This window comes from Diaphorina citri, unplaced genomic scaffold (genome assembly GCF_000475195.1).
Source record: "Diaphorina citri unplaced genomic scaffold, Diaci psyllid genome assembly version 1.1 scaffold3368, whole genome shotgun sequence".
In the NCBI taxonomy this organism is placed as follows: Eukaryota; Metazoa; Arthropoda; class Insecta; order Hemiptera; family Psyllidae; genus Diaphorina; species Diaphorina citri.
The window spans coordinates 8,414-21,362 of record NW_007380777.1 but is presented as its reverse complement, the minus strand read 5'-3'; the positions used below and the strand labels follow the sequence as shown (position 1 = coordinate 21,362).

General features: G+C 38.2%; 1 protein-coding gene across 1 annotated transcript in view; it reads left to right on the top strand.

Annotated features, from left to right (window-relative positions):
* Nucleotides 1–10,587, top strand: part of LOC103520255 (myosin-2 heavy chain-like) — a 14,951-nt gene extending 4,364 nt beyond the window's left edge. The window contains exons 2-7 of the mRNA XM_026831451.1: nucleotides 5,567–5,752; nucleotides 8,056–8,163; nucleotides 8,758–8,864; nucleotides 9,546–9,600; nucleotides 9,825–9,939; nucleotides 10,442–10,587. Coding sequence (XP_026687252.1) covers nucleotides 5,567–5,752; nucleotides 8,056–8,163; nucleotides 8,758–8,864; nucleotides 9,546–9,600; nucleotides 9,825–9,939; nucleotides 10,442–10,587 — 717 coding nt within the window. The remainder of the gene's footprint in view (nucleotides 1–5,566; nucleotides 5,753–8,055; nucleotides 8,164–8,757; nucleotides 8,865–9,545; nucleotides 9,601–9,824; nucleotides 9,940–10,441) is intronic.
* Nucleotides 10,588–12,949: the final 2,362 nt, after the last annotated feature.

Genomic DNA, 12,949 nt, shown 5'->3' with positions numbered 1-12,949 from the left:
AAAGCCAGTCCCGATTCCGAGAACGAACCTTGTATCTGTGTAGGAGTAAAATGGCCCGGGATGGGAGTCGAACTTGGGACCCTCGATAAGATAGCTTACAAGGCAGACGCGCAACCTCCAATTCTAACCTAGGCTGGTATTGTGTGAAATAAAGTGGCAAATAAGCCAGCTAGTTAGCTTAGTTGGTAGTCGCATACTGCCTTGTAAGACGCTTAGGCCGCGGGTTCGATTCCGCCGGGGCGGATTTTTATCCTGATGGGAGAGTAATGTTCGTTCTCGGACGGCTGGCTTTCTCCTAATCCTGTCTTCCTTCTCTCTTCGATCTGTACGAAGAACCTCTTATACAGTTCCCTCTGTCAAGACTAAATAATATAATTAAAGTGGCAAATCTCAAAGAGAAGAGTAGCAATCAAATAGAGAGTACCATAAAATAAATATCAAGGTGTCTTCTTCTTCGGTCTTTTCCCCGTGTTCAGTCGGGGTACGGCGTTTTTTGTCAGCCTTCTCATCAGGCACTGACTAAGGTTAATTGCTTTTGGCTGAAAAAAATGATAATTAACTTATCTTATCAAAAAATTTACGAGTGGATTGCGCTCAACCCTTGCTATTTCTTTAGCTATGGAAGTTTTAAATTACTTACCAACCTTCCCTAAATTTTTCCTTTACCTGATATTGAATCTGTAACTCTTCTCTTTTTTCAAAAAAATGATAATTAACTTATCTTATCAAAAAATTTACGAGTGGATTGCGCTCAACCCTTGCTATTTCTTTAGCTATGGAAGTTTTAAATTACTTACCAACCTTCCCTAAATTTTTCCTTTACCTGATATTGAATCTGTAACTCTTCTCTTTTTTCAAAAAAAAAAAAGATAATTAACTTATCTTATCAAAAAATTTACGAGTGGATTGCGCTCAACCCTTGCTATTTCTTTAGCTATGGAAGTTTTAAATTACTTACCAACCTTCCCTAAATTTTTCCTTTACCTGATATTGAATCTGTAACTCTTCTCTTTTTTCAAAAAAATGATAATTAACTTATCTTGTCAAAAAATTTACGATTGGGTTGCGCTCAACCCTTGTTATTTCTTTAGCTATGGAAGTTTTAAATTACCTACCATAGTGATGGGTCGTGGGTAAATAAAAATTGGGTATTTACCCGGGTGTTTATCCACCCCCAGGGTGGGTAAATACCCGGGTATTTTTTTAAAAAATATTGAGATATTGGAAAAATCCTACAATGCTGCAGTGAGCACCAAAGTTGTGACATAATAACACAAACTGCATTTACATTTACATTTTATTTCATTATCAACAAAGTCTGCCTCGGTGGCGTAGTGGTCAAGACGCTCGCCTGGTAAACAGGAGGGCGTGGGTTCGATCCCAGCCGAGGCAGGGAATTTTATCCTCATTTATTTGAGAATTTGACCACATAATAATGGAGCCCTAAGGGTTAGGTGGACCTGTGGACACACTTTACAGGCCTAGTTAGCTTGGTTGGTAGCGCGTCTGCCTTGTAAGCGCAAGGCTGCGGGTTCGATTCCCGCCCGGGGCTGACTTTATCCTCAACGAAATATTAATTCTGCAAATATTAATTCACTTGCCAAGTTTTCTTTATCTGCAAACATCAATCCACTTGCCAAGTTTTCTTTATCTACATTTTCTTTATCTGCAAACATCAATCCACTTGCCAAGTTTTCTTTATCTACACTTTCCTTATCTGCAAACATTAATTCACTTGCCAAGTTTTCTTTATCTGCAAACATCAATCCACTTGCCAAGTTTTCTTTGTCTACATTTTCTTTATCTGCAAATATTAATTCACTTGCCAAGTTTTCTTTATCTACATTTTCTTTATCTGCAAACATCAATCCACTTGCCAAGTTTTCTTTATCTACATTTTCTTTATCTGCAAATATTAATTCACTTGCCAAGTTTTCTTTATCTACATTTTCTTTGTCTGCAAACATCAATCCACTTGCCAAGTTTTCTTTATTGGCAACAATTAGTTCATTCCCCACATTTTCTTGGATAGTTTCGTCCCGTGATGTGTGTTGTGTTTCCTGTTCCTGGGATTCTTGTTCACTGTGGTTTGATATGGCAACAATTAGCTCATTCCCTACATTTTCTTGGATAGTTTCGTCCCGTGATGTGTGTTGTGTTTCCTGTTCCTGGGATTCATGTTCACTGTGGTTTGATATGGCAACAATTAGCTCATTCCCTACATTTTCTTGGATAGTTTCTTGGTTTGCCCTTGGCATATGTTGTGTTTCCTGTTGCTGGGTTTCTTGATCACTGTGGTTCAAAGTGGGTTGGACTGGATTCATCTCGTCTTCAATAGCTTTCATTTCACTCTCAGATTTCTTCTCGTCCTCATCTAGAAAGGAAATGAAATAGACCATGTTTCAAAAATAAAATTAAATAGTTACCTAAGTGATCATGGCAAAAACAGATATCTATGACTGGTTCTGACTGGCTCAAAGGTTTTCGTGCCTGTGGCGTCCATTTTTTTCCGTCTTTTTTCTTTAGTTTAAAAACACCAATGGTGCGTTTCCCATCACTCGGCATTTGCCGACCGGCAAAAGAACAATTGGAAACGCACCTTAATACACAACAGTACCAATTTTCAACACGATCGGAATGAAGAAAGTGGGAAAAAAGAAAAAAGTTTGACTAAAAAGAAGAAAAAAACATATCTCTCACCTTTTGCAGTTTTCAGTTCCTCTTTCTTCCGCGCGATCTTGTTCTGCAACTCCCTGAGTTCATTCTTGAGATTTCTAAACTCAAACTCGTGTCTGAACAGAGTTTCTCGCTTGAGGAACGTTTGCTTGGATACTTCATGGCACTTTACGACAGCTTCGCGCACGGCTTTCCTGTGAAATTCAAGTTAACCGGGTGTGAATTCCATGTAGCTTTTTAAACGGAGAGAGAGAGAGAAACAATCAGTGTAGAGAGGAGAGTTGAAAAGAGTAGAGAAACTAGGTTTACAGGGGAAGAAAAAGAGGGGGAGTAACTCTTCTCTTATTACAGGTGTGTTGTCTACCAATGGTATCTCCTTTTTCCTTTCATTTTCTCTCTTCTGTCTTTCGTCCTTTGCGTTTTCTTTCTGTGCTCTTATTTGATCATTCTTCTCCCTCTGCAAAAAGAAATGAAAAATATTGATTTTTTTATTCTCAATTGGTTTGGCCTTAAGGCTCTACCATAGAGCCAAAGTAGATCATTATGTTCATGATTTGACTTATTATGTAGATCATTAGGTAATCTGGCTGGGGGACCTTAAACAGGGAGCAGACCAGTGTCTTGCTAACTTGCTATGGGACTATAAGTAAATATTAAATAGGAATCAGAGAAGCCAAACCCTAACCAGCTTTGTAGAACACTTTTCGCGCGGGATGATGGATCAGTACCTAGGCTTAAGCCCTTATCACACCCGTAGTTCGTTGACCCCATTCAGGGCTATGAGTGTATTTTAGAATATCGACTTTTTGTGCGGGACCCTAACCAGCCTGCTAGCTGGAGGTTACAAAAAGTACAGGTCCTCATGATGGTTAACTGTGGTTTGGGGGGACAGGCGGGGCGGATTTTATCCTGATGGGATAATGTTCGTTTTCGGAACGGCTGGCTTTCTCCTATCCTGTCTTCCTTCTCTCCCTCTGTCAAACCTCTTAAAAAAAATAAATAAATAAAATAAAGTGGCAAATCTCAAAGAGAAGAGCCCAAGTTTTCTTTATTAACATTTTCTTTATCTGCAAACATCAATTCACTTGCCAAGTTTTCTTTATTAACATTTTCTTTATCTGCAAATATTAATTCACTTGCCAAGTTTTCTTTATCTGCAAATATTAATTCACTATCCTATCCTGTCTTCCTTCTCTCTTCGATTTCGGGACGATAAGACCATAGCAGTTATAGTTCCCTCTGTCAAACCTCTTGAAAAAAAAAAGTGGCAAATCTCAAAGAGAAGAGTAGCAAGCAAATAGAGAGTACCATAAAATAAATTAAGGTCTTCTTCCTCGCCTTTTCCCGTGTTCAGTCGGGGGTCGGCGTTTTTTGTCAGCCTCTCAATCAGGCCTACCTAGGGTGATTGCTTTTGGCTGACATTTGGTTTAGGCTACAAAAAATTTACGAGTGGATCGCGCTCAACCCAAAACACTTTTGATACCTGGGCACATAGTACTATAAAAATTTTGTCCTCGGGCGAGGACATTGGGCGTGAAGAGGTTTGTGTCAGTGAATTCACCTATTTAGAGTGACGTTGATAGACCTCTGAGAACCCAACACAAGCTGCCACCTTCCTTGATCTCATTCCAACCCTGGAACCTATTGGAGATGTTGACTGATCTGCTGTCACTGCTACAACATGTTGAGATGGGGTTGAAAAGGTTGAAGTCAGAACTTTCTGCTTTCTGAGGCTGATCAAACTAACATCGTTTTGCTAACAATATACGTACCTACACAGATGAAGTCTTGTCCCTTTTATTCATTACCTAGTTCACTCTTTACTTCACTGACAGGACACGGTAAATTGCGTAAAAGCTGGAAGCTGGAAGCAGGGAAGCTGAGGCTGAGGGAAGCTCCATTTCCATTCAAAAAAGTTTTCTTTTTTTCCAAAGTTCAAATTTTTAAAAACGTTAATTTTTTAAAATTATCCTTGATTTTGAAGAGATAAATCACTTCCGCTGCCGGGACTTCCTCATTAGCTCCGGCAACACTGTACAACTTGGCACCAAAATTTGAATTTCGAAACATTATAAAATCCAGAAATCCACCACAAGATACGCACTGTGGACTACCTACACTCTTTCTGGGTACTTCTTTTCATCTTAAAAAGTGGTTTAAAAGCACATATTTGAAAAATATCTCTATAAAATGGGAAAGAAAGACAAGAAGAAAAACAAAGGAAAGGGAGCCGAAAAGACTGCTGCTAAAACAGAGAAGAAACTTTGTCAGAAACTCCGGAAGAGACTAGCAACCCTTGGAGAGGTAAGTTATCTTATCAGAGCTTTGTACATTGGGATTGGAGCTGAGTAGTGCCGATTCCTTCAAGCACACTGCTTATGAAGAGTAAATAGGTAAATACTCTCCAGAAAATGTGATCTATGAATCCTGATGACCTGTCAGAACATGTCAAACCAGTTTGGTAGAGGTGGTGCCAAGGTGCCATTCGATCATTCACATCCGGTGTCCTGTGATGTAAGTAGGTATCATTGTCATTTGAGAAAAAATACTACTTCTCTTCTCACAGTTCTCACCTAATTGATGAGGGGCATATGGGATAGGCATGCTATGTCATGGACCATAATGTTCAATGTAGAGGCCTAGTTAGCTTGGTTGGTAGCGCGTCTGCCTTGTAAGCGCAAGGCTGCGGGTTCGATTCCCGCCCGGGGCGGACTTTATCCTCAACGAATAATGTTCGTTCTCGGAACGGCCGGCTTTCTCCTATCCTGTCTTCCTTCTCTCTTCGATTTCGGGACGATAAGACCGTAGCAGTTTCCTTTATCAAAACTCTTTTTAAAAAATGGATTGTATGGATAACAAATCATATTTCACACATTTCCCCAATCCACAGGAAGAATTCGAGGAGCAGCTGAAGTTGAGCAAGATGGCAGATCATGCAGAGAAGGGAAACTCAATGATTGGTGAAATAGAAGATGGAAATGTGATTATGTCTCGGAATTTGAAAATTGTCAACCAGAAGTGCGGTGAACTCAAGAAGAGAATCGCGCTGAAAAATTTCGAACTTGGAAAACTGAAGGTAAATGCTATTCTCACCTTTTTCTTCCATGGGTACTTCACAAGGAGGTTATACATTGTAATAGTTCTGAATTCCGTTGGTCCTCATTTTTTCTGCTCTATGACTTTGAAACATCACCCAAGTAAGCGCAACTGATCTATTAAGACCTGGGTGATAATTTATCAGTAAGCCTTGTATCACTTAAGCCTTAAACTCAAACTGAAAAATAAAATGAAGATTGATAAAATTATCGTCTTCTTCTTCCTACTTCATCGCCTTTTCCTACTTAAATAAGGTCGGCGTTTCTTGTCAGTCTCTTCCAGACAGCCCTACTGTGTACCTCATGTCCTGATAAATTTTTATCACCCAGGTCTTTTTTTGCGGCCGTTTTGGGATTTGTTCTGTGATTTTGGTGTATAATTTGTTCAATAGGTGCTGTGTCTTTAGATACTTGGTACTCTGAACCCTTCTTGCATCGTTTTGTGGTATCGGTAAGGCCGAAGACGTTTTGGATGGGCCAAACAAGCAGTCAATAAAGTTCAGTGTTTTTGTCCGGCTTCCTTCCTGTCCCCAGTTTGCAGACTTTCTTCTACATTCTTATACTGTGAACTAAGGAATCATGGCAGATCAAGCTAATATATTGGACAAGTCCATGAGATCTGTGTTTGGTAAGTTTCACATCCAAGATTGAGTAAAAGCTTGAGGTCAATGCTCCTTCGGCAAAGATACCTTCCAACTTGGTAAGCCCCAAACTTGTTTCTTAACATAATGAGAGAAAGAAAAGTGAGGGCTATTACTATTATTATGAGTGTGCTCCTCTCTTGAGAGTGGGTATGCAATCTATTGTGACCAGTGTTTTTTCCCCTGTCTGCCTAAACTGATCCTTATAATCAGTCTGGTTCTAAGTGAGGTCTAACAGGAGTGTTCATTGTTATGAGGTTTTACCATAAAAAATTGAACTATGTACCCATTCCCCAAGAAGTGTCTGTTTTCTCAGAAAAAACCCCTATATAAATGTCTCCGTTTTCCAAGAAGTGTCTGCTAATTGAAAGTGTGGTACTTGTGCAGAAGTCACGTCCGTGGAATATTGCTACCAAAGGAACTGGGACAAACAAGCAGTGACCGGAATTTGAAAATTGTCAACCAGAAGTGCGGTGAACTCAAGAAGCGAATCGCGCTGAAAAATTTCGAACTTGGAAAACTGAAGGTAAATGTTACTCTCACCTTTTTCTTCTATGGAATCTATGGGTACTTCACAAGGAAGTTATACATTGTAATAGTTCTGAATAGCATCACTTAAACCTTCAACTCAAACTGAAAAATAAAATGAAGATTGATAAAATTATTGTCTTCTTCCTACTTTATCGCCCTTTCCTACTTAAATAAGGTCGGCGTTTCTTGTCAGTCTCTTCCAGGCAGCCCTATTGTGTACCTCGTGTCCTGATAAATTTTTATCACCCAGGTCTTAATAGATCAGTTGCGCTTACTTGGGTGATGTTTCAAAATCATAGAGCAGAAAAAATGAGGACCAACGGAATTTTTCTGTTCTACGACTTCTAGATCCCGAGATAAATCGATTAAAAAAATACCGGTAAATTATGAACTCTGACGTCACGGCATACGCTCCCGTACGCGATGACGTCATAATTCATGACTCCCGCTTCGTTTGTTTGTGCGCATGCGTTTCTGCGCATTTTGACGTGAAATCTGACGTCACAACTCTTTGAACTTTTTCATTAGAACGGCAATCAAAAATTGACTTTTCGACCTTTTACACTTATTTTTTCGGAGTTTGGCCTCAGTTTTGCATTTTTCACAACTCTTTACGTAGGAATCGACCATTTTATTAATAATTTTTACAAATTTGCAACTCCTCCTTTCACACAATCTTTCAACCTTTTCTCCCCCTCACTTCCATTCTCTCATCTCTTTCAACATGTCCCATACCACTGTAGTCTCCTCTCCTGGATCTTCTTTGACACTTCCGTTACTTTTATCTCTGTATAATCTATTATTCTATTAATTTATACTGTTTTTATCTGATCATTTCTGCGCATTTTGACGTGAAATCTGACGTCACAACTCTTTGAACTTTTTCATTAGAACGGCAATCAAAAATTGACTTTTCGACCTTTAACACTTATTTTTTCGGAGTTTGACCTCAGATTTGGTTTTTTCACAACTTTTTACATAGGAATCGACCATTTATTAATAATTATACCACTGTAGTCTCCTCTCCTGGATCTTCTTTGACACTTCGGTTACTTTCATCTCTGTATAATCTACTATTCTATTCATTTATACTGTTTTCATCTGATCAACAGGATAGTTACGCTAACTTATTGTATGATCTGAAGAAAAAGAGCAACTACAATACGTCAGCATATGGTGTAGTGCAAGGGGAAATTGATGAGTACAAAAAGAAAATAGAGGTATGTATGTAGTGATACTAGTGACCTTTTTTTTTTAGTTTTAGATGAGTGTTGCCAGTTTAGTTAGCTTGGTTGGCAGCGCTTCTGCCTTGTAAGCGCCAGGTCGCGGGTTCGATTTCCGCCCGGGGCGGATTTTATCCTAAACAGATAGGGTTCGTTCTGGGAACGACTGGCTTTCTCCTACAAGACATTCGGGAAAAAAATCGGATGAAACTCACGACAAATGGGAATGGGCCTATAGAAAATATTTTCAAACAAATACTGCCCGACACTTCCAAAATAAGTGTAGACCCTGCTCTGGGAAACATGAAATATGACATTTTCTCTGTTTTATATTTCATATACTTACTTACTGTAAAAATTTCAATTTACTACAAATAAATCAAATCTCATCTTATTTCAGATACTGGAAAGCCAAATGGGAATGGGCCTATAGAAAATATTTTCAAACAAATACTGCCCGACACTTCCAAAATAAGTGTAGACCCTGCTCTAGGAAACATAAAATATGACATTTTCTCTGTTTTATATATCAGATACTTACTGTAAAAATTTCAATTTACTACAAGTAAATCAAATCTCATCTTATTTCAGATACTGGAGAGGAAAATGGAGGCTCTAGTTCAAATGGAAGATTCTGCTCCGTGTCTTGTAGGAGATGATAATCTGAAATCTCTGAACACAATGTTCATATCCAAGAAGTAAGTGAACTTGCTAATACCGAAGTAGAAACATATTACTCTTTCATATTAACTTCAGGGAAAATGACCTAATAGTCAACTCCGAGCATTTGAAAACAACAACAACAACAACAACAACAACAACAACATATTAACTCCAAACAGGGGTTTTTTTTTACAATCTGTCAAATACACCAGTTGCGCTTACTTGGGTGAGATTTCAAAGTCAGAAAGCAGAAAAAAATGAACTAGGAAGTAAGTAGGGAAAAATCTCTGAACACAATGTTCATATCCAAGAAGTAAGTGAACTTGCTAATACCGAAGTAGAAACATATTACTCTTTCATATTAACTCCGAACAGGTTTTTTTTTTTTTACAATCTGTCAAATACACCAGTTGCGCTTACTTGGGTGAGGTTTCAAAGTCATAGAGCAGAAAAAAATGAGGACCAACGGAATTTTTCTTTTTCTTCTACGACTTCTAAATCCTGAGATAAATCGATGTAAAAAAAAATACTGGTAAATCTTATTTACTGACGTCACTGCATACGCTGCCGTACGCGATGGCGTCTCCCCCTCTTTTTCTTCCCCTGCAAACCATGTTTCTCTACTCTTTTCAACTCTCCTCTCTACACTGATTGTTTCTCTCTCTCCGTTTAAAAAGCTACATAGAATTCACACCCGGTTAACTTGAATTTCACAGGAAAGCCGTGCGCGAGGCTGTCGTAAAGTGCCATGAAGTATCCAAGCAAACGTTCCTCAAGCGAGAAACTCTGTTCAGACACGAGTTTGAGTTCAGAAATCTCAAGAATGAACTCAGGGAGTTGCAGAACAAGATCGCGCGGAAGAAAGAGGAACTGAAAACTGCAATCGGTGAGAGATATGTTTTTTTCTTCTTTTTAGTCGAACTTTTTTTCTTTTTTCCACTTTCTTCATACTGATCGCGTTGAAAATTGGTACTGTTGTGTGTTAAGCTGCGTTCCTCAAGCGAGAAACTCTGTTCAGACACGAGTTTGAGTTTAGAAATCTCAAGAATGAACTCAGGGAGTTGCAGAACAAGATCGCGCAGAAGAAAGAGGAACTGAAAACTGCAATAGGTGAGAGAGATGTTTTTTTCTTCTTTTTGGTCAAACTTTTTTTCTTTTTTCCACTTTCTTCATACTGATCGTGTTGAAAATTGGTACTGTTGTGTATTAAGGTGCGTTTCCAATCGTTCTTTTGCCGATCGGCAAATGCCGAGTGATGGGAAACGCACCATTGGTGTTTTTAAACTAAAGACAAAAGACGGGGAAAAAATGGACGCCACAGGCACGAAAACCTTTGAGCCAGTCAGAACCAGTCATAGATATCTGGTTTTTGCCATGATCACTTAAGCTGCGTTTCCAATTGTTCTTTTGCCGGTCGGCAAATGCCGAGTGATGGGAAACGCACCATTGGTGTTTTTAAACTAAAGAAAAAAGACGGAAAAAAATGGACGCCACAGGCACGAAAACCTTTGAGCCAGTCAGAACCAGTCATGGATATCTGTTTTTGCCATGATCACTTAGGTAACTATTTAATTTCATTTTTGAAACATCGTCTATTTCAATTCCTTTCTAGATGAGGACGAGAAGAAATCTGAGAGTGAAATGAAAGCTATTGAAGACGAGATGGATCCAGTCCAACCCACTTCGAACCACAGTGATCAAGAAACCCAGCAACAGGAAACACAACATATGCCAAGGGCAAACCAAGAAACTATTTGATTTTTTTCTAATGAATGATCTTTTTCACATCACCCTGATGGTCTATAGCCATCTTTAATTGACTCGTCCTGAACCGCAGTCAACCATTGTGAGGACTAGTGCTTATTCTTTAAAGACAGAGAGAACCCTTTGAATAACTGCCTGTTATGTACTAGTAGCTCTGTGAACTGTAAACCTCACGCAGACTCTTTTGTCTAAGCTGAGAGGCAGAGACTAACAAAACACTCCTCCATTAGGTTTCCTCTAGAAATAAGTCTCAAGGATAAGAAAAAAAAACTCTTCTCTTTTCAAGTTTTCATCTCATCTCATGTAGCCATAAGTACTTATTTTTCCCCTTCACTCCCTTCTTTCTGGGCATCAGTTCTGTTTAGAGTTTTGTTTGTCTCTTGCATGAGTCTTAGATTCCTCTGCTTTAGTATTTTGCAATCTCCGTCAAACCAAGGCTTGTGGTGTTTCTTTGTTTTTGGATTTTTCTTAGCTGCATCTGTTAATATTTTGGTAAGGTTCTTGATATCATCTGTATTTTCTGGAGATAAGGAAGAGGTTAATGGGTCTTTTTGGACTTTAAGAAGGTTTACTTTCCTGGATATTTGCTCTTTAACTGTTGAACTGTTATCGAGGGTACTTTGATTGCTGGATTTTACTCTGACAGCAGTTTTGACTCTTTGGTGTTTCTTGAGAGGATCCTTCAGTACTTGGAATTCTTTGACTACTTTTGATTTGTTTGATCTAATGAAAATGAGGTCAATGCAACTTTGTCCATTGTGTGCAAAATAAGTGTGTTCATTTGGGTTGTTTATCAGTCTGAATTGTTTTGAGTTCATCAGATTAATAAGGGTGTTTCCTTTATGATTGATAGTGTCAATTCTACAGTTGAAATCTCCTAATATTATACATGTGTCTGACACTAGAGTTTGAGTGTCCTCTGTCACTTCTTGCACTATATCTGAGATATCTGTGGTAGGGTTGAAGTAATAGCAAATTATTTCACCATAACTTGTGGAGCATATTATTTTGTTAGAGCTTGATTTAATTTCCCTTAAGTTTACATGGGGTTTTGAATATATTGTAATCCCGCCAGTAGGCCTACCTCTCTCTTGTTTTTCTGCTGATACTGATGTAGTGTAATATCCGGTTAGGGTTATAGGATCTTCTGTACACATTGTCTCGGTTAGAAATATGATGTCTGCATTTTGAAATAAATTGAAATTGGTGTGTGGGGAATTAATCACTGTGTTTTTCAATCCCTCGATATTCCAATTGATCATATTCAAGATTATGTATTTCTTACTTTTACCTCTACTTCTGGGTGACTTTGTTTTCACTTGATGATGTATAGTGGTTAATAAATCTGCAGAGTTGGTGGAAAGGTCTTGAGGAACAGGTACATTGTTGGATTTACTTTTGAGAGAAAGCAGGAAATCTCTTTGATATTGTATTTTACACATTTTGATATTTTCTGTATTGTTTATCCAAAACTTCTTGTGTAAACTTGATCCAAATACTTTCCAAAATAAAAGGTTTTGAAAACAAAGTAAGATCAAAGCAATTTTGATATAAAAGAAAAGAAGTAGGTACATTTTTAAAAAAGAATTTCTACATAATTTTAATTTCACAATTTTTGGAGAAAAAAAGATCGCGAGAGCAGCGCTACCGTCCAGTGCAGCTGCCTCATACATTCTGTACCAAATTTTGTATTTTGTGTATTTCATGTAAATAAATGCTATAGCTTTGAGCTATGAAACTGTTAATAATAATAATTAGGTTTGTGTATGTATAATATGTATATTTGTAACTTCTTTTAAAATGAGACACATAAAGAGGCCTTTTAATTTTTGGTGTAGGTAATTGTACATCTCTCAACTATTTTGACATCAGGCGCTTCTTGAAATGGCCTACTAACCCCAATTTTGTTAATGTGTTCCTCTGTAGTAGCTGCGTTTATTGTAAAAAGTCACCAACATTGCCTCGATTTCATCAAGAAATTCCAAAAGAAATCTTCCAGTGCAAAACAACAATCCTCCGGTATTCACACAGACAACACAGTATTTCCCCTCTAACATAGCCTCTGTACAGCTCCGAGCAAGACTAGGAAGATTACCCACTACCCAAGGATCCATGCTCTCAATACTCGGTATCTGAAAAGGTATAAATTGTTTTCTACAAATTCACCACCTCCACACTTACCTACACAATGCTACACTTGCAATTCTAGACGCTATAAATAACAAGCCTGGTGGGCGCAGTGAGGTAAAGGTGTAAATAAGATAAAACGAAACCCCCTTAATGGTTTCAGACAAGCCATAAAAATTCCTGTAGATTAGACTTTAAAAAGATCATAAAGTTTCCATAAAAAGTTCGT